Source organism: Amia ocellicauda, chromosome 6 (assembly GCF_036373705.1).
Source record: "Amia ocellicauda isolate fAmiCal2 chromosome 6, fAmiCal2.hap1, whole genome shotgun sequence".
Classification (NCBI taxonomy): domain Eukaryota; kingdom Metazoa; phylum Chordata; class Actinopteri; order Amiiformes; family Amiidae; genus Amia; species Amia ocellicauda.
Genome location: NC_089855.1, coordinates 31,136,307 through 31,159,237, shown reverse-complemented (window position 1 = coordinate 31,159,237; position 22,931 = coordinate 31,136,307). Strand labels below are relative to the sequence as shown.

Genomic DNA, 22,931 nt, shown 5'->3' with positions numbered 1-22,931 from the left:
TTATTTAATGCTGTCAAATAAGGGCGCTGATAAAAATCACTGCCACTGCATCCTGCTCGTCTGAATGACTGACACTATCTGAGCCACCTGCTGCCTGCAAAAGCATTTAGCTTTATCTGCCTTCAAAACTAATGGACCGTGGCTAAATTTTCTCATGGGAGCAGCATAGTCCACCTGCTAAATATGTATTATAGAGTTCTAAATACACAAATCTTTCAGATTGGCTGGCATTAAATACAAATCAGCTAGATTTTAAAAGCTAAATTAAAAAGGCTGAACCCATTAGCAGTTTCCATGGCCACTGACCAATTAAAAAAAAAAGATGACATCAAGACTCATCTAAAACGAGAAGAACTAAAGCACACTTGTCTGAAGCCAGTCCAAACTCATATTGAAAACTGCTGAAGTCACTAAATCACACAGCACATCAGACAAATATTGCCCTGTTGGAAGCTGGCCTATCGGCAGTGACAGTTTAGTACAGGATCTTTGTGGAAAAATAATGTACTGGTTCAATAGAGGGGAGAGGGGGAGGAAAGCAAGAAAGAAAATTAAAATCAATTAATGCATTCCATCTATAATACATGGCCATGGTCTAGTACTGACACAAATAGTAACAATAAATCTTTAAATAAACAGCAGCGAGGCAAGATAGAATTGAATTCAGTCATAACATAGCCCCTGTGCCTCGCCTTCTTTAATGCCATCCTATTTTTTCACTCCTTGGGCACAGCTGGGACAGGATATGCAATTAGGGTTCCTGACTGGCTCACTTTACCCCGACGAACACAGGATAATGGGACCTCAGTGGAGGTTCCTGCCAAAAACTGTAGCTTCTCAAAACGCACCCAAGAGGCAACGTGATCGATACATTTTACAGCCGGACAACAAACTCACCGAGAGCAAAGACGATGCATTGCACAAGTACATTGGTCAGGAGTCCTAAATCTACACTGTCAAGTCATATGGGAGGCACAGGAGGGAAGAGAAGCCAAACCTGTCACCACAAACCAATCACATTTTAGCCAAGTTGCATTTGTAATCTAACTGTATGTAAGATTCATGAATGTCATTTCCTATATGCATATATAAGTGGAATTGTTACTATAGTTTTTACAGACCATCCAATTTTGACAATGTTTACTCATTTCCTTTGCTCCTGTATTAAATGCGTGATATCTTTATCCTTTTTGGAACACACAGTATATGCCTTTGATGAAGGACTTTGTGATTAAAGGACTGACAAATGTTAAGCAGTTGTTATTTTAGATGCAAAGTAAACTGAAGAGACGAGAGCGGCGCGGAGCAGTTCTCTGAAATGCTAAGCAGTGTTGAGGGTTTAAAGTGTTGTTAAAAGTGTTGTCATCTGTCTCTGCACTTGCTCTTCATTCAGACAAGTAAAGCTTTAGGCTTTTCCAGTCGCCTCTAATTCTGGAATGTGAAATCTTGGTAAAAGAATACATGCATTTGTGTAACCCAGATTAAAAGTGAACAGAAACACTAATACAGAAAAACACACAAACTTTCACACGATTTGCAGCAGCAGCATGGGGTGCATATTAAAATAATACTATGTGTGTATATTGCTATAGGTAGATGGGTAGATAGGTGTGAGTGTATATTAATTTTTATATGACAGTGCCCAGTAGTTCATAGCTGTAATAAGTCAGAATTATAATATTTACTCATTTGTTTACAACCTGAACACAAGTCAATAAAAGAGGAGAGGTATCAAGGAAAGAGAAAAATATGATCCCTGTAAAATGTTAACAAATATGTAGAGTCTATACACTGCTGAAAAAGGCTATATACCGCTTGACCTGATGTGTGTTTTGTAATGCCGAAAGCCTTAGTGTTCTCACAAAACCAGCAACTGCACTAACCCTCCCCATTCGTTAAAAGGTCAAAAACATACAAATCTATTAAAATAAAACCATACGTGACGAGTGTAACCTGGTGACACCTTCAATGCCTCAAAATCCCTCAGTTGCCATTTATTATACGTCAAGATTCTACAATTGACCCTGTCTACAATTATTTCGGAAATGCTTTTGAAACCAACATGCACTCTCTCAGGATAACTACTGCAAAATCAACATTGTACTGTGAGGCCTGGTACACAGGTGCACAAAGTCTGCAAAACAGAGAAAAAGCAGGTGGGGGTTCACAAATAAACACATTATATTATCATGTTAAAATACAGGCCTTACATTAACAATGTTGATTGTCATTTGAAAAGCATAAAGAGACATGCTTGTGCAGTTTGTCCTTTAAATTCCAGTTCAGGTTGTCTCTCTGACGTTTCTACCCGACAGGTGATGTACCAGGTATGGAAGCCATTTTGAAAAATAACAAGTGATTTAGGGTCTACCGAGCAGTATTTCCTCCTCCATTTCCTTATTAGCATTACGACAACAGGCGGAGTAGATTACTGTACCGCGATTGGGAGCTCAGATTTTAATTTTGCTGCGACTGCAAGTGTCAGACGTTTGAAGCAGCCTGATGCAAATCTCTTCCACTGGTCTATAGGAAGAAGCTATGAGACATCATCCTAGGTCTCATCCCGGCAGAGTGGGACACTAAATTATTCATGGACAGGCGGGTGAGCTGCTTCCTGAGAGAGGTGTCTCATGGGCTCATTGCATAGATTACCAGACGGAAGTGAATGAGACCACTTCAGACGTCAGAGTGTAATTCTCAATCTTTAAAAGCGAAGCTACAGACTCTGCAAAACTAAATATTTAAGTAGAACCTGTTGAAATGAGTTTTAAGAAGCTGAACGCATCTGATTCAGTCCCGCGCCTTCGGAGGCCTCCCCTGAGTGGGTGTGGGAACCGCATTTATGTTTCAATCAGAGACAGGTGAGTTGTCAGCCTGCAGGAAGACGCCAGTCTGTATTCTTTCCACCTTGGCTATTATTACAGCCTTGGGACTAATTACAGAATGTCATCTTGATGCTAAAAGGAGGACAGTAAATCATGTGGCACGCAGGCTGCAGGGAGGTGGTCGACTTCTGAGTCAAAGCTTGCTGCGTTTGTGGGGGGTGGGAGGGCATCTGGCCCCCCGTTACCTGTCCTGAGACATCCCAAGACATTAGCAACTGTATGAGAGGTGCAAAACGAACAGCCTTACCTTCTCCCCGCTGGAGTAAAAGAAGTAGCGCAATCGGACAATGTTGCAGTGATCCAGTTTCCTCATGATCTGAAGCTCTCGGTTCTGAAAGAGGGAGAAAAAAAAAAAATGAATTAGTGAGCACCCTGAAGAGATTTTATATTTGTGTTTATTTACCTCCATCATCTTAAACAAAGGTACGCGAGTTCCAGGGCTGACTGTAGGTGACTCAAAATCTGCACACTTCTTAAAGAAACAAATGACTAACTGAGTTGCACAAAAAGTGTGGTAGGGCTGAACCTCAAACGTGAGCTATCACCGCGGGGCATTTCTAAAGCAATGGCATGCGTCCCATCCACACTCCCATCTCACTAGTTCTTAGAAAGTCTAATCCTAAATATGCACAACGGCAAACTCACCCTTCATTTGTAATTACCTAGATTTTCTGGATTTCTCTACTGTCCTATAAAAAAAAAAAAAAACACACCCACCACCGACCAAACGGACTGTTTCAGTTGCTTGTCATGTATGGGGTCTCCTTTCACAGCTTTTATGCAAATCGTAAACCTTCTGCAAGGGCCCATAATTGAGCGTGTAATAAATAAATAGGCTATATGTGGATAATCTCTTCAATGGACAGTTGAAAATAGATATTAACAAGATTCACTGGAATGCAGTGTGCTCCCCAGAGCCCCCTTCCCCTATATGTCCCCACTTCCTTTGAAGTGGAACTGTGACAAACTGTCCATTACTAAAGGAAGAACTTTGATTCACAGAGATCACTTCAAGATTTTCACTTCCCATTTTGTAGCAAAATTTCATTAAAAGATGTGGGAGGGATTGTCACAAAGGGCAGTTTTAAATGCAGGAGTTATAGTAAGGTGATGTGAACACACACTAGCATCGAACCCCAAATACAGCTTGTCATTTTTCCTGGGGAATGGTACATTTCTCTCAATGGTACTCATGGCAGAAGCATTAAACCACTAGAGCAGAAAGGCCTGTGAATAAAACCCTAATACGGAATAAGGCTTTATTTCAGGTCAGCTCAATTAGGACATAATTATAGGTAAAAAATGAAAGAACTGCCTTTTCACCAATACTTTGATGCAATGGGAGCACCTGTAGTTTTTCCAGGAGCTGTGTAGGGAGTCACCTATGCAGGCAGCCAGCAAGCCTCAGGGACTGTTAACCCGGCTGCCCACCACCACCCTGTGCAAATGCAAGATGACATCCCGACTGCGGGGGGTTTATCAGTTGAGACACTAGTGAGGATGCAAACAAAGAGAAATTACAGACACTGGATTGGCATTGGAAATCAGGGCTGATGGGACTGGGTGTGTGAGTAGTCGGATGGGGTTTCCTCAAGGTGACAGCCAGCGTCAACCCCTGAGGAACACCGCACATCAGTGAGCCTGGTACGTTGCCACTGCACCATTTATACTGGGCAGCCGTTTGAGCTGTGGACTGCCAGTGTGTGTAAAGAAGTGGTGGCTGGCACATTTTTGGAGTACAATCACATCTGTGTGAGTACAAGGTACATTTCTATATCACAGAAGAAACCATGGATTGCAATGTTTTGATCACTTGAAGGTGTGTAACTATACTTTTCTAAACCTGGCTAGTTCCAGCTCAGCTTTTTGAAGGGAAAGGAAATAAAATGTTTTCTTTTAAGTCTTACTACTGCCCACAAGAGGAATAGACAGCTTTAGGAAAGGGGACAATAGAACAAATGTCTATTCATCCACAGACTCCACTACACGCTCACTGCAAGGAAATCAATATACATCAAGAACTATCAAGCATAAAGATAAAAGGATAAAAATCACTAAGATCATGTACAATCTTCACATTGGTTGACATTGGATTTAAAATGACAAAGGTGCTGACAATTAGATGTAATGACACTAGTGACTGTGTGTGTGGGGGAGAATCCGTCTGTCAAGTTTCTTACAGCGTTCAGATTCACCAAAACCCTTTCCAGCAGGGTAAGAACTACATTTAGTTACGGAAAGGAATCTTACAAATCTTATAGAGAGGAGGGAACAAGCCAATTAAACTCACTCCTTTGAAGAGCTGTTGATGAAGGGGAATAAAGGAAACACACACAATGCAACTTGTCTAGCTGTTAACTTTGGTTTATATAAATAAATCAAAAATAAAACCATGTCTATCTAAATATGTTAATGCATTCTCTCTGTCTTTTTGGCTTTCTTTCAGTATAGAGACTGTACAATACCTCAACTGAAGAAAGGAGAAGAGGGAAAAAAAGAAAGAAAGAAAAGACTGTGCTACCAGCTGCGCCAGATGGTCATAAAATCAGAAACAGACAGTCTGTCAGGCCCCTATGGGCTCCCCTGCACCACAAAACATCCAATGACCAGCTCGCATTGACCAGAAGGCCCAGCCTCCTTAGTAGAGAAACAGGAATTACTTTTGAGGCAGCTTGTTGAAGGCCAGGCTTTTTTGCTCTCCAAGTGTCCCTTTTGCAAGCAATCAGATGCACAACTGAGAATCTCTGACTCACGTTGACCACATTTTTCATATCAGTCTCTATGCAAAGGCCTGATTACACCATTGGAAGTCATTGAGCAAACTGGATAGGACCTGACAGGGGGCCACAGTGATTATTTCAATTCTTTCTTTAGAGGGGAAAGAGTTGCCACAGACAGCAATATTTACAGAATAGTATGGTTACACCTCCAAAGGATTTCTAGATTCAGATTTTGGCCTTAACCAAATCAAATTCTTTATTGCTCCTGTGAAAGCAAAAGGCAGAGAAACGTCTAAGAGCTGGAAAGTAGTAAGAATAAAGCCCACATGGACCAATCCACAGTCGATGGCTTGGACTTTTCAAAAGAGGCGGAAACCAGTGAAAAAAGCAAGCAAAAACCAGAAAGGCAGAATTGAAATAGTGTTCTATTTGTAGCGTTCTCTCCATCCCACCTCTGTTAAATTATCCACCTCTCCTCTAGAGTGATAAAAGAAGTTAAAAGAATGATGGATACTACATATTAACGAAGTTCTGTGAGAAAACAATATCCAAACCTGCTTTACAGCAAGTACGCAAGTGAGGACAAACATGTTTAATAAAAATACAGGCTATACCCTGCCTATGCAAATTTATGAGTGAAACACTGTGCTATATTAATACATTTTTCTATATATTTGATCAGAAGCAAAAAAAGTTAGTTTCATTTTTGTATTATCTATTAACTGCAATATTTTTCTGATGTGAAATATTCATATTTTGAGTGCACCACCTTATAAGATGGCAAACACTGGAGACTTTTGCAAGTGTTTTGCAACTATCAGACAGGAGGTTTTTATTGCTTTTTCCTCAGTTTGAGAGAGTGATTTCCACAGCTTCAAGTTTTTCATTAAAAAGTGAACTTTGCAAAAGCCTGGCAAATTGATTTATTGGTGCAGTGATATGAAACCACCCTGCCTCCCCTGCCAGTGGAATGGGAACCTGAGAAATTGCTGGCTTTGGACATGAAAGGGGCTTGTTTTGATGGCGTTTTGGATATTTCTCTGGTGCATTTTTCTGGTACTAGGAAAGCCTTCACAGGGCAATGATATTGATTCCATCCAGCACTTTGAGCAGGAATACTGAAGGAATATATTTGCTTAAATTAACCAAAAACATAGCTATTTAGGGGAGGATGAATATGAAGTCCTATTCTGAAAGCACCACATTCAATTCCTTGCAACACAGACTGCCAAGCAGGAAATGCATTTGAAAAGTTACCAAGGGATACATCCTCACACATTCGTTCACTTAAACAGCACTCACGCAAGCCCCTACTTTGGTCTGCAGATAACTTTAAACGTGAGAATTTGTTCTAGTGTTCTGGACAATAACGCATATAAATAAATTATTCCCATTGAAAGCAGAAACATTTTAGTATCCATTACAGGTGTGGAACAAGAGTGACAACCGTGACAATCTGAAAGCCAATGCCATAGAAGATATGACCGTAGATAGGACAAGCATTTATTGCCTGATGTGATGATCAGAAACGCCCCCCGGGGCTAACCAAGGATTCCAGAAGGATCCTCCCCAGCCCTTGAGGGGGAATATCTGACGACATAATAAAAAGCCTGAAACACAGACCTGTGCGCTTCACTGACGCTTCCTCCTCTTAGAATTGCATGGTTGGCTGCCATACGCACTGTAGACAGCTAACCGGTCTAGAGGTGACAAGGCAGACTGCTACAGCACGTATCTGTAAGCATATGTAAACAGCTGGGAGTTGGGTGGGGCTTCAGTGCCTTTTATGGAAAGTGTGTGCTGAGCCTAAGCAGCATGACTAAGTACACTGCAGCTACTACAGCCCCAGGGGGCGGAGGCAGCTGGGAGCTAGAGCAACCTGCGCGTCCACGGCAGCTGGTACATTGGAAAGATTGGGTTGCGTGCCTGCAAAGCAGTGTATCTAGTACCTCCAGTGTCAATGTTTGTCCCTGAATTCTGAAGGATGATCCCTGACGATTAATTCAGGAGTTCTTCACAGATCTTCACAGGCTACAGCACGGGCTTTTGAAAAAGTGTGAGGTCAAGTCAGGTTCAACTGGCGTTCAAAAAGAAAGCCAACCTCTTGGCAGTAGAGGGCTCAACTCCTGTGGCCAGTAGGCTTTAAAAGTGCATTCATGACCTCCTTGTTGCTGGCATGGGCAAATCCATATGTTACAGTCAATCAGGAAGGATAAGACAACTTAGGCTGGACCACTATTGATAAGTACGTGAACAACTCAACACTCAAACTCGGATGTGTTCCTGGAATTGAGATACATAATGTGATTGTTGGGGCAGACCTTGCAAATCTTGCTAGCCTCGAATCTGTGGGGATTGAAAGCAGGCTAGGAAGGTTGAAAGTGAAAGGAGAGTCATAGATTGGGAGTCTGAGCTTTTCAAGAATGAAGATGTCTAGAAAGTGTGGCAGGGTTTTTTTTTTGTTTGTTTTTTATATAAACACAAACAAAAACCTCTATTCTCCATAGCTGCCAGCTTTCCTCTTCTATTGGAAGGATATAAGCCCAGGGCTGGGTTGGTTCACAGAACAAAAGGCCTCTTTTCCTCACTACAACACAAATGAGACCAGCCAAAGACACTACTGATTGCATGCGTCTTCTGCTACTGGTATTTGTTTTACTATGTACTGCTAATTACTGGTAATTCATGGGGCGCCTCCGGTGTCTGCCTAGCAATGTCTAATTGCAGCGAGACAAATGCGGGGATTTCGGCAGTAAGAAATCGGACCCAAAATGCAGATGGGGTCATATGAGGAGAATTAGCAACATTGGGTTAGTGCAAACTCGTTGCCTGTAACAGTCTGTGCATAGGTTTGGGCACAATGAGGGGAGGGGAGCAGCTAATAAGGAGTCGTAACAAATCCCAAGTCAGAAGGTACTGAATGGCCTCCGCATGCCCTCTCCGTACATGAAGGAGGCCACCTCCCAGCTTAAGGCATCTGATGTGCTTAAGTCTCCAAACTGAGGTTTAGCTCTTATAGCTCTTGGGACTGGGGGCCCTGGTATTGGTCGCACACAGCTCTGATATGTAACCTAACTGACTATAACCATCATCTCTCCAGCAGTTCTAACATGATAGCTGTCCACATATATCCCATTACAGCCAAGGAGCCATTTCAATCACTTGGTAAAACCTTTTAATAGCCTAACAAAGAAAGGTTATTTTTAACCTAGGTAGTGATAGGATTACTGATTTTTCCCTCCTCTTTCTTTCTTCTCAAACTGTCTGTATTCATGTTCTATTTCATGGAAACAAAAGATTTCAAATTTTACAAATTGAATGCCCATCCAAGTGTTACTTGACAATTAAGCTTCACCTTGCCGCATTAAAGTGTTTCAGGTTGGTTTAATTTTCAATATCATTAGCTTTATCAAATAGGTGTTCTGAATAGGTTTTAAAACTCCATGATTAATTTGTTTGATACTACATGTGGTGCAAATTGAGCTTCTTAATAGAAAATAAACATAAGTTTCAGTAGCTCAAATTAGCAACTGGTCTAAAAAGCTGGGAGGGTTGCTTTGAGGCTGAGTTCTCCCTCCTGCTGAGCATCACTCAGGTCACCCAATCAGAAAGCAGCGTCCTTGCAGGCATAGTTTTTACCACTTTCACCATTTTCACGAAGCAATCTGCATAATTCGGTTAGGTCTAAAGGAAGTAGCTTGTGTGCAGAATTCCACAGGATGTTGATTCCAACTTCCAAAACAGTCACCCAAGTGCAGGACAGCCAACCATGCCAGGACAAGAGTAAGTTATTCTAACCTGACATTGCTGGTTAATGCTTGCACAAGGTGCACTGAAATTGTTTAACATCTTCCCCTCATTTCCGCCATTTAAATGTATTCAGGGGCTTCGCCGGAGCACAGTAGCCAAGCCTGTAACTACATTGGATCAGTCACATTTTAACAACTCAGCTGAGGGGTGGAAATCCAAAGTCTACAGAAATACAGGATAGATCCCAGTGGAGATCTACAGAATGAACCACTGAATCAGTATTCCTAATGGAAAAATAAGGGGAAATCAAAAGAAGGCATGTGAGGAAAATAAAGATATAAAGATGCAACAGAAATACAGTATTATTGGAGTTTAAAGAGAAGCAGGGGGATACCCCAGTAAAACAAATTACGGTGTCAAATCAAAATGAGGTGTAGATGGATAAAATATATATTAAAAACCTGTTGCTGTAACAGGCTATGATGCTGAATGAAATAACAGCCCTGGAAAAACCCTGAAAAACATTGCAGAAGCCTTGCATTAAATGGCTGCAGTATCAAACACAAAAGTGGACTCCAACAGTTTCATTAAAACATATGTTCTCTTGATATGCAAATGCCTGTTTGGGTTGCCAGTATGGTTAAGAAGATACAAACACTTGACTAATTAGAACTGCCAAATGCACATGTTGAGTATTATTATGCCTTTAAAAGGTCTTCCAAAATGAGAGATTCTAGAGATGTTGGATTCCACAGAAGAAAACAAGTTTTTCCATTGGTAATAAATATAATGTATGCGTTATATTGGTTTTATGTATCAAATGTTTTAATTTTGGTAGATATGGTAGGAATAGTCAATAATGCCCCTAGTGTGGGTAGAAAACTGATAGAGGTTAGTCAACAATAGCCTAAAATTAGCAAGTACTTCCTGAAACACTCACAAGCAATGCATTTCAGCACAATACATGAGATGATAGAAGGAAGGGGTCTGCATTCTTTTTAGCTGGATTGCACAATCTGCATTCTTTTATTTTACTTTTTTTTTGTATCGTATTACAAACACAAGGTTACTCACATTGTGAAACCACAAACAAAGAAAAGCGTGACTGATCTAAATTGATCAGATTCCAGTAAATAAAGTACACATTTCCCCTACAGAGATTAATTGTTTTATACATTTTCTTTCCTTTTGTCCTGCTGTATTCCTACTGCACTGATCTCCAGCGATATGATTTTCTCTGAGAGTTCTTATCAGATTGGTGTGTGGCTTGCTAAAATCAACATTTGCTTCTGGAAAAGGCTGCTCTGAAAGGGTGCCTGGGAAGTGGAGAGGAAAAGCACATGTACATCATAGCACAGAGCCCCAAACTCCAGTGAAAGGTTTTAGTCTTCGTAAAAGCTTCTGAACTTCCTGTTCTCCGGTCTGCATCAATGCAACAAGCAAAAAAACAAACAAAAAAAAAAAAACACAGGGGGACAATGTACACCAGAACAGGTGTACATTAAAGTGTGTATTTCCACCTGCACATTCAGAAAATGTCAAAAGAAAATTGACTTTCCTCTATTTATATCACAATGTTAAAAGACAGTGATAAGAGATATCACAGCACATTGTAATTGCGTTTAATTGTCCTAAAGTATTGCATGTTCAAATCTAATTACTGAAGATAAGTCACAGGAGCCAAAGAGGCTACGTGTGAAGCATGGCAGATATTCAGACTACACTTCCTCATTACTATTGTAACCAACTGTACCATCTGTAACCAATAGCAATCAATGTAACAATCAAATGTAATTTAATGTGCACCATCAGAGGGTATCAGAAGGATATATTTTTCTCTCCAAGACTAAAATCAAAAGGTAATTTATCATTATTATTAATACACCAAACTCGGCCAAGTATTTATAAAAATAGAAAATAACAACCATGCATTAGAACCAAAAAGGGTTTATAATTCATTGGTACTAGAACTGTTAGAGGACTATTCCTGGCAGGCTGGGCAATTTAACTTGTAACTTTCATTAAACACAGATGGCACACCATTTCTCAACAGAGCATGTGCTATAAAAGAAGTAAAGCAAAGCATACGTTTATGTTTTACACAAGAATGCAGAAATGTTTCTCTCCCTAGCATATTTTTACGGAGGTCTGACTTCATGACCATCCTGCCATTATAAAAGAGAAGGCGGCAACTTTGTGGAATTTGAAATAATCCGTCAGATGTCCAAAGCACAACTGGATAATCCATATGAAGGATATGCGCAAGATACATTTATATAACTATTATGTTGCAAAAGGAAACAATACTATCACTATATTTTAAATCAGCAGTCTCTATTCCTTGTCAAGGAGGGATCCAATCCATGTAGTTCTATAGGTTATACCAAAATAATTATTTCTATAGAACACATGTAAGTTACTTGTCAAATAAGCAGGTCACTAGCCCTTGGGAGTTCGAGGGGATTAAGGGATTTCTTCCCAGTTTCACAAAAACAAAGAGCCTGCAGCCTACATCACATGACAGCCTCAAACAGTTATACTTCCATATAAAACACAGGAGAAACCAGTGCTCCTCAATCCAACTACTTATCAAAGCAATGAGATTGAAATATAGTTTAAAAGCAACTCTACTCCACTCACCTTGAACCTCTTGTCCTGTAGGACCTTCTTGATGGCGACCAGCTCCCCGGAGTCACAGAGCTTAGCTTGGTAGACCACCCCAAAGGATCCATTGCCGATGACCTTGGTGTCGGTGTAGCTGACCTCCTGCGGTCGGTCGGGACCCTGGCCCGGGGTTGCCACCACTGTGGTCACCTTGCTGCCATCTTTGTCTCCTGCAACAAGTACACAATAGGACAGGACAGTCACTCTCCAAGTCGCCTTCTTCCATAATTCTGTACACTATAGCACGAGGGGGGCCCAGCAATGGTCTTGACAAGTTTGTACCTTTGCTGCCATGAATGTAACCTTCCTTGTACTATAGCTAAGGCAAATCAACACACATTTTAGCCTCCTTGTATACTTCATTTAAAATTACTTGAATTAAACCCCATTCACACTGAAACAATTACCGGCAATTTTCCGGCAAGGGTCCTAGTCTAATTGCGAGCAATTTGCTCGGCAACGTGTCTGTGTGAATGGAGGAGGAAAATGATTGCCGGCAAATTCAGCATCAAGTCCTTGCATGTCGACGTAGTGCGTCAGTTAATGCCGTAACCAATCAGAATAGGGGAGCCTTTTTGCGACCACAATACGACAAGGTTAAGCCACCTTTGAACAAGAACTTGTGACCGTAATGGCAAATGGACTGGGTTGTTAGAAATGGCGGAGGTTGAAAATAATACAGAGTTATTGATGAACCAACAGGTTGGCATATGTAATGCTAACTATCGTCACACGTCAGAAGTTACGTACCAATAAATACAAAATATATTCTCTCTATACAGGCAAACGTGTTATCCCCCCTCACACTGAGTTAATTTCAAATGAAATCGTTTCAGTTCCTTTGCTTTGAAACAATGTATCCGTGTGCTCGCCATTCACACTTGCCATGTGTACAAACGTGCTCAGATCGTAACTCGGGTTCGTTGTCATGATTCACTTCCATGTTTTCTCAGGACTCCGAACATATTGCAATAATCAAGTGAGCTTGGTTCCTTTTGTATTAATTAAACACCGGATATTTACATTTTACATGAGTAATGCATATAAGAAATAGAAGCATAAGGCGTACAATAAGAAATACATATTACATTGTTTTGTTTACTGTACATTTCCTATGTAAATTGCATTATGCTTTGAACTGTACCGTAGTTTTGCAGTTTGTATTGCTCTTATTTGTAAGTCGCTGTGGATAAGGGCATCTGGCAATAAATAAATAATAATAATGACGGTAATAAAGTTACAACATGTAGTCGAACACATCTGACTAATTCCGATACAACCAAATAATACATGGGCTCGTTCACGTTGTGCAGAATGTGTGCAGATCTGAACAGCAAAGCAATTCATTTTCATTATCGTATGACAACAGTCTGAATAGTGACACATCCAACTGTCTATTAAACACACTGTATGCAGTTTTACAGAGCACAAGAATAGGCTACTATATTTGTGAATATTATAAATCAGTGTTGCGCTGCCAAATGGTGATTGTTTTGCCTTTATAAAAATATACAATAACAGTATTGTGACGTCTCTAAAATATCCATCTCTGAGTATTTTACTGCTACTGCAATATCTTTAAACGGGATCCATGGGCTTCTGTAGCGTCTCGTCCCCATGGCCACAGCGCTCTTACTGGCAATCTGTTTTCTGTGTGAATGGATCCTTGCCGGCAATTTTCCGGCATTCAAACCCAGTGTGAATGGGGGGCAACAGGAAAAAAGCAGGGAAACGCTGTCGGTAATTTGCCGGCATTTCGCCGGCATTTCAGTGAAAGGGGCTTTAGTTTAATTTAGGTTACTCAAAGCATTTACTTAAGAGAATAGGTTTTGTCTGCTGTAAAAGGTCTTTACTGCTTTTTTGTTTGTGTGTTTTTTTTTTTTTTTTTTAAACATCCGGTGAAGATAATTGTCAAAAATTTAGAGAATCCCCTGACAGGACGAAAGGAGGTTACCACTAAGAATTTCTGATAAAACTACATTTCCCTCTTATAAGGACAGAGTTGTGAATAGACAGCAATGGTAGCATTTAAACATAATAGTACTGTTTAAGGAATGTTTGTCCCTGTGCAGAAATTCAGTAAAGAAAAAGCTTTTCACAGATTCGGTTGTATTCATATAATGGGTCTAGATAATGGTGGGTTACTTAGCTATACAGAGTTTAATGAGTCTTCAGGTTGCACATGGGATAAACGGATTTGGGGAAGTCTAAAAGAAATGTATCTTTAAACCTTTTAAAGTGCTTGTTTCAAAGTGCAAGACTGGGACTTGTAAACTATGAAAGGCATCTGTTTCACTTAAAAGTCTATCACCAGAGATTTAATGATGAATAAGTTCGTGGAAAAACAAAAATATATATGAATGTGAAAAAAAAGGTGCTGTGTAACAAACACATGAGGTACTTATTACAAAGCTTGACAAAGTGAACAGAGCTGTAATCAAAGAAATCAGTCTTGTGCAAGAATCTTGGAAAAGGCGACACTTGATATAAATACATAGCTGGTTCACAAACAAACACTTTGAAAGAAAGATTCTTGTAGACATACATAGTTTAGTAACTCCATCACTTACTTACTCCTACTTAAATGATCCTACTTAACTATGCGTTGGCTTAAATAGCACGTCACATTTGATCAATTGATTCTGAAACCCGCTAATTTCCAAGTCTGTAGTTAAACTAAAGGGATAATTAGCTAAATGAGCAGAAGTTTAAACATTTAGCCACAAAAATGCCAAAATAATAGTCTGATATAGCAGCCCACAGACTGCACTGTACACAAGACTAAGAACCATCCACTTAAACAATCCTAACTTCTGTGGCTTTTAATCACCTAGAATGAAGCGCATTATTTCAACCAGATACCAGCTCACCTGAAGGACTTGCAGCACCCTTTAATAAAATTAGCTTCAGGAAGTGGCTTTCATAAAAGGCTTGATAGGTTGGAAGTTCATCTCCTGTGTATACGTGTGTATATATATATATATATAACATTTTGGTGAGCTTGTGCAATTTGTAGCCTCTTTTTCCTATTTGTAGTGGAGATGAGTGGTACCCGGTGGGGTCTTCTGCTGTTGTAGCCCATCCGCCTCAAGGTTGTACGTGTTGTGGCTTCACAAATGCTTTGCTGCATAGCTCGGTTGTAACGAGTGGTTATTTCAGTCAAAGTTGCTCTTCTATCAGCTTGAATCAGTTGGCCCATTCTCCTCTGACCTCTAGCATCAACAAGGCATTTTCGCCCACAGGACTGCCGCATACTGGATGTTTTTCCCTTTTCACACCATTCTTTGTAAACCCTAGAAATGGTTGTACGTGAAAATCCCAGTAACTGAGCAGATTGTGAAATACTCAGACCGGCCCGTCTGGCACCAACAACCATGCCACGCTCAAAATTGCTTAAATCACCTTTCTTTCCCATTCAGACATTCAGTTTGGAGTTCAGGAGATTGTCTTGACCAGGACCACACCCCTAAATGCATTGAAGCAACTGCCATGTGATTGGTTGGTTAGATAATTGCATTAATGAGAAATTGAACAGGTGTTCCTAATATTCCTTTAGGTGAGTGTGTGTATATATATATATATATATATGCTCTTGATCGGTTCTATATTTTATTTGAAAGTAATCTTAACCCTTTGCAGCCGAAGCTTTCTAAAATAATTAAAAATGTGCTGGTTCAATGGGGAATCTAATTCATACATTTCCCTTTTCCAATGTCTATCTTCGGTTCTGCAAGTGTAAAAGTGCTGGTATACAATTCCCCGAAAGCGAAGCACCTTTATTAGCACATCTGCATTAAATCACAGTAAATCGTGTGCATTAGTGTGCAGTCGTGTGCGCGGAAAGCGGCCTCTGTGACGCGTCTGTAGTTTTATATCCTCAGACAGCAGCGCTGCGCTCCTGCGGTTTCTGTTTTACCTTCATCTTCATCTTCATCCACATTGCAAACCGCGCTTTCATTTCTGCATCGGCCCAGTTTTACCTCTAACGCCGGCATTTGTGATTGTACTGCTCAGCTCAATATAACTGCATTTCGGATTGGATAGTAAACAGCTGGTCTCGTTTTAAAATGTATTGATTTGAATGGAAACCTGCTTCGGTTAAATTTATATCGTTTAAATGCAAAATCCGGATAATTAATGAAGTTATGGTCCCGTTCACAATTTCACAATGCAATTTCCACGTGTAAAATGCATGCTGTTAAATGTCAGACTTCAATCACACTTAGTACAAAAACAAACAATAGCTAGTTTACCAGCTACACACTTTTATTTTAAGTGACCGAGTAGTTTGAACTGTTTACATCATTATAACTCATTACTTAGCCTAGACTTTTTAAATATATATAAAGATGTGAACTAGCGAAATGTATCAGTACATTTCAGGCTATAGATCGATATGACATTCAGACAATACAGAGACAATACTGTGTCCTGCAGCGCTGTAGCTGTGTCGGTGCCCGTGTTTACTGTGTTTACTGTGTTTACTCTGTTTATTCCGCGTCTCTCAGACACGCAGTCTCTGGGGGCGGGGCTTGAGTTGCGTCACACGCTGACGCTTTCCACCCGGCCCAGGGCCGGCGCGTCACAGTCACAGTTAGGCCGCATTAGGCCGGGTCTAAAGATTTAGGCGGGACTAGTTTTGACCCAGCACTGGGCCGGCCTAAATCTCAAGTGTGAACGGGGTCTTAGGGGGTTTCAGATTCTTGGATGTGCACAGCATCGTCTGATTTTCATTCCAACTGGGGGCTCGCAATTATTTTGTTCTATGTGGTCCTAAGGATGGAAGGACAGGCCACCTGTGATAGCTGACAATTATCAGGTACCCCTTCTCAAGAGATTGCAACATGGTGAAGAGGGGGGGGTGCAAACTGAAGGAAAATCTTGACTGCAGATAGTAGCACATTTGACACCTCTATGGCTTGTTTTGCAAATGCTTAAATCTATTGCATTTGCCTTTTTGTTTTTTAAATTTCTGAGGAAGCAGCCACCGATGGGGTTTGCGGTTTCTTGGGTGGTTCAAAGAGGTTGAGTTTCAGAGCTCAGTTTCCTTTTGCATGAAGAATTATTTTAGCACTGTGAGTTCATTACATAATATCCAGGAAAGTAAACACCAGGGAGCCTGAAAGGAACAGACAGGGGGCTAAACACGTGTCTCTCTCGGCTCCTATTTGCATAAGTCCCTTTCACACTGGTGTCAAGTAGGTCGGAATATGGACTTTCACACTACAATTTAAGCAGGTTCAATTTAAGGTCACTGAGGGAAATTCACAGTCATCTCACTCTAGCCAGGTCAGTGCTGGCTGGCTGTCCCATTCCCTGTTTGCTCCATCCACTTTTTAACTTTTTACACATTTATGTGCTTTCACACCAATGAAAACTGGGACCAGGGTGGATGGAAAAAAGTGGGTTATAACCCAGGTTGATGTGCTCGAGTGAAAGAAAATCACAAAAAATTAAGCCTAAGCGCTGCACAGTTGCATTAAGACAAAACCCTGCTGCTGGGATTAACTTCTCTCTGGCTCAAGAGCAAAGTCCTTGTTAACTCACTGTTAAAGGTTAACTGACCCATTTTCACTTTTTCCTTGTACTTCAGCTGCTTTTTTTCAGCAACTACAGTCAGGCCAGTCACATGAGACCTAAGTGTCCAATGTATGTTACGTGTGCCATACACTAACTATCCATATCCTGAAAGAGCATAATTTCCCCACTTCCTTTCAGATGTGACCAATCGTACAAATCACAGGGAGCTGTAAGAGATTAAAGTTCAGAATGGTCAAACATAAAAAGACTGGTCAGAAGTTACATAATAAACAAATCAAATAATAAATAAAAAAGGCCCACAGCAGTAGGTCTTAAGACTAGCACTTTCCTATTGAAATAGAGGTCTTTAGTGCTGTAAAACCCTTTGAACTATTTGATGGTAGTAAGGACTTTTACAACCAGTACTTATATGTGGAAGTACAGACCAGTCTTTAAATGTCACGCAACTTGGCACAAGAGCTTTTAACACGGACTAAGTCTTACAATATTGCCTTGAAAAGAGCCTCTCAGTTTGGGTTAAACTTTTTTCATTGGCTAACACTTTCATAAGGGGATGAGAAGGGTTGACAAGGAATATTAATACTGTAGCTTTAAAACATTATACACATACACTGGCACATTCATTTAGTTAATTTCCAGTACAACAGCAGTATTTTAAAAGCTTCTCACTGATGGCATAAACTATGAACTCAAATGATTCCTTCAGAAGATCTGAAGAGGTCTCCCATTACTATGCAAAAAGTCCTCACATCAAACAGAAGACAGCCTCTCTCTCATTATCCTCTGGAGTGTCCCTTCATTTGTAAGCGTTGCAATGATGTAATCCCTCTGAATTCAGTAGAATGCATAAACCTCCCGAGTCGGGAGACCGGTCTTTTGGCCAAGCCGGTTTGAGGTGCTGCTGGGTCGAGCCACGTGGTGCTGAGCACATGGAGGTATGCCTGTGGTGGCACTACTACATTTTTTTTAATCAATCCGAAGGTCTTCACCATCATATGCTATAAATCTGTGACAAATTCATGCCACAAAAGGCTCTATTTAGGGTGGGACACAGCAAAATACCTTTGAGCACATTAGCTATTTTGTTTTTCATATTGCACCTACCAGATTTTAATGTCAATGTAGTTTGAAACAGCTAGGGCAATCTACTGCTGTAGGCAGTCTCTAGGTCAGGAGTATGGCATGGATCAAGCAGCAGCCTGTTCTCATTACTGCATAACAGACAGACTCCCGACAATTCTGAATACAGCCACAGCAAGACCTCGTCAGCACAACGTCAGCCTTCATTAGGAAGGAATTTGCATCTCAAATGAAGCAGTTTAAAATGACAATTTAAGCACAAGTAAGTGATCTGCTAACAATTTCAGCCATTCAGAGGGGACTTCAATAAGGCAAGGGTGGAATGTTTGTATGAAAACTAAACTTCCAAGGAACAGCACAACAAACTAGCTGCCCCAGATCTACACTGCCCAAACAGCAGTGATAGACACTTGAATATAATGTGTTCACTCTACTTAATATGGATTAATATGGATACCTCCCTATTAAAAAAAAATAAAAAATGTAAAAAGTCCTGCAGTCTCACCGCCTGTATCCACTTTACACCTGGCACAAGTGCGGTCTCTTTCACAGCTTATGATTGGTAACTTAAACCATCTGCTGGGCTTGGGAATAAAAACAAGGAGTCGGGTCAAAAGATTTGGGGGTTAGATCTCATTTATAATGCTGCCCTTCTGGTTTCGGTGCATCTCAAAGTTATACACATCCCCCTCGGAAAAACTCTACCTAACTATATATGAAAAATAAAACTGGTTCTATATAAAAAAAAAAAAAGGTAAAAACTTTAAGTGCTGCATTTGCTTCATGAACCACACAAAGGTGGCTACAATGTGGCCTGAATATTTATAAGATGAAGCCAAGTCCTCTCATTTCAAAGGCGCGGTGGGGGTCTGTTTAGCGTTGAATTAATATGTCCTGCGTGTGTGTTTCTCGTTGATTTCCAATACAGATTTAATCAAAGACATTAACAAGCTTTCATGTCCTGATCAAAAAGCCCCCCGAACACTCAATTACACATTTACTAATAATCCTGTCAGAGAGCAGGGCTCGAGCCTGAATTAGGTCAAAGTGTCATCTGCGAGGTTCATGTTTATTCACATCAATGAGGTGGCCATGAAAGCCTGACTGAAGCCAACGGTTGTGAGGTAAGGCTAACGAGGGGAGAGCCAACAGCTGTGTTCCACACTAGGATATTCCAAAATTATTCCTGGTACACAGGACATAGCCTTACGGGAGGTCAAAAGCTGCACCTAGACTAGCCATTTTGGGGATGAAAAGGTAAAGTTTATTTGAACAATATCAACTTGGCGACCATTGTCGTAGGAATTTGCTCCCACCTCTCCCTTGCAGCAGATTAAGAAGCGCCATCTCATCCCCTCTGAAGAGATGCCGCCGAACTGCGCCAATGGAGGCCGTAAACCGAATGAACACAACTCAGGCAGGTTTCTGAAACCGTATTGATCTGGCCAGGCTGACAGCAGTAAGCAGTAATGCAGCAATGAAAAACATGCAGCAGATTAGGAAGTCGGTTCAGAGCATTTAGAGGGTTTCTAAATTGAGCAGAAACCAGACGCCTACAGAATCCAAGCTTTTTTCGTAGAATTAATGCAATTCTGATGATAGAACCATGTGTGAGAGCTGTGGAGGCGCTACCAAGGGCTACCTGTTAAGCACGAGAGCTTTTGAGCTTTGCCAGCCATCAACCTAAGGGGTCTAACTGTGGGGAAAAGGCATCAGTAAAAACGTACTGACTGACTGCTAGAGTGTTACACGTGTTCACTAACAAGTGGGGTTTCAACACTTTACAAAGAAAAATCCTGCGCCGCCTCTATTCCTCGATTACAGTCCATTCAGGGTGAAGACTCCAGCAAATTTTTAAGGGGGGGTGGGGTTTGATCCTTTTTTTTTTTTTTAACCCTGCCTCCTCTTCAGGCAGAAATGACACCTTTGGTGAAATAACAGCAGGATTTGACAGTGTCTCTGCCACATGATAGATAGCCGATAGATCAACCCCCCCATCCCCACGGCTCTCCCTTTTTTTTTGTTCCAAGACAAACGCATTGATTGGAAACTGTCAAAATGGGGTGGGACCACACAAAGCTGTCCAGTAGGCACCATTTCTAGTTTGTCTTTCAGATACTTTTCTACTTGTTTACAGTGAAGTTCCATGGTGGAACACTTAAAAGATCTGGAACAATGGAGAGAGTGCCGTTATTTTTCCCCTTTAACAAATACATTAATCTAATTTGGGTTGGCCTTGGTGAAATGTGGGCTAAATAGGGAAATCTCAGAGTGAAGGAAAACACCACCCGCTCGACAGGGAGCTGATAGGGTTAAGTAAAGCATGTTGTAGAGTAGCCTTCACTCTCAATATCGTAACTCTGAAAGGTATGAAAAAATAATGCAGGCGAAATGAGACATTTGGAGACATGGGGGCAAATTAAAATAAAACTTTGACCCACTCACAAAGAGAAAACTACAAACCCAGAACCTTTTTTTTTTTTATGCAAAAGCTTTTCTACTAATAAATACCTATCCAAGTAAAGGTTTGCGGTTTGCCATTAGAGGATGGATCAAAGTTGTGGCCCATCTTAAATTACATCCATACAGCCCACAATTGAGCAGTGAGCCCCTTCAGATTGATACTGATTTCACAATTACCATTAATAGTAGATTAATCAAAGATTCAGTTTGTCACACTACGATCCTAGAAGGTATTTGCCACTTTTTTAAATGATGCAAACACACAGAAAAAGGATCAATCTCTGGGGTGATCGAGAGATCCCCCCGCAGCATCTTCAGTCGATTATGAAACCTCTACTCATCTCCTGTCTGTAGGATTGTGTGCTCAGAGGAGGGTAGTTGGTAAATTCATTATGACTAGAAACTGGGCTGAAGCTGGTGAGCAGCCAACAGGAAAATTTGCCAGAAATCAAGCTCTGGGCTAGATCACATTGTCTTTTTTGCCGCTTTCCTAGACTGCATTTGGAAAGCCTCGTTAAAATAAAAATATATATCCAACGCTTGAACTTTAAAAGGTGTTTATTTTAATTTATGAAGATTGCATTCTTAAATCAGCCATCATTGTGAAGTGTCTGCTTTCACATGGGTTATCATTTTTCCATTGTCAAATTTAAAAGCAGAAACCAAGGCAAGAGAATTCAGATCGTGAAAGCAGCACTTCCCGAAGACCAAAACATACTGCTCACTTCCTAAGTGGTGACATCTACAGCACTTCAAAAAGCAATTTCCTTCCATCAGGTTAGATTTTGCGCTTTCTTGGGATGATCCATCACAGTAATCATACAAAGTGAAATATTCCACAAGCTCTCGTTTGGGCTGGCTTGACGGTAAGACTGCAAGCAAAAATATTTTCGGAGTCTGAGCTTTCAAACCTTAAACTAAAAATTAAATTGTTGTGTAACCTTTTCCCCAATTATTCTGTACAATTGCTAGTAAATCTTATTTGAACAGGGACATTGTTCGAATTACAAAAACAAAGCAGCACCCTTACTAGGGTCTTCTAAGGGTCTAGTGAAGTGTTAAGAGGGCATATAACTGAAAGAACAGCCATAGTGCACAGTAATACTTATTAAGTAAAGGGTCATCCAGACTACATTCGTCAGAACTATTATATAATCATCCTTTGGGGGATAAAACAATAAATCCTAAAAGAAAACCACCACAGCCATGATTACAGCTTTTGGAAGAAAGGGAAAAAGCAGGAGAGTGTCTTTATTATTTTACTTGAATAACCAAGAACAATACATTTCAAGAAATACAACCAACCTCAACAAATTACTTGACCCTGGAGTGACATGGCTTTTTAATGGAGCACCAGAGTCACAATGTTGCTCACCAAGATACCAATCCAATATAGTCTTTTCATCTAGTTGGGAGAAAACTTGTGATCTAGGAGCAAATCAACAACGAGAATGAATGTGCACCATAGAGCAGCTTGTGGACTCACTCTTTCTTCAGTAAAGCACATTTTGGTATTATGCCAGAACATCTATTCAGCACATCACTTGCATTGCTTCATCATCGACAAAGCAGAGCCATTACATATGAGAAGGAGATTACAGACCACTGTGCAAACCCTACCTATATAGCCAAAGGTAACATTCATTCTGCCGATGACTCCTCTGAATGAACCTAGCGAATTAAAATTTGTAATAGTCTGTTCAGCTCAATTTCACATGGGACACAAAACAGGACTCTCCCTCTCTATCATTCTAGTAATCATTCTCTCGGACATGCAGACTGACAGCATTACAAGCAGTTCACAGACAGCCTTTTTCGGTTGGCTGAC

General features: G+C 40.6%; 1 protein-coding gene across 4 annotated transcripts in view; it reads right to left on the bottom strand.

Annotated features, from left to right (window-relative positions):
- gsk3ba (glycogen synthase kinase 3 beta, genome duplicate a) overlaps nt 1-22,931 on the bottom strand; it is a 68,332-nt gene that overhangs the window by 26,433 nt on the left and 18,968 nt on the right. For all 4 annotated transcript variants that reach the window (XM_066706884.1, XM_066706888.1, XM_066706887.1 and 1 more), the window contains exons 2-3: nt 11,996-12,189; nt 3,133-3,216 (exon numbers count right to left, since the gene is read on the bottom strand). In XM_066706884.1, coding sequence (XP_066562981.1) covers nt 3,133-3,216; nt 11,996-12,189 — 278 coding nt within the window. The remainder of the gene's footprint in view (nt 1-3,132; nt 3,217-11,995; nt 12,190-22,931) is intronic.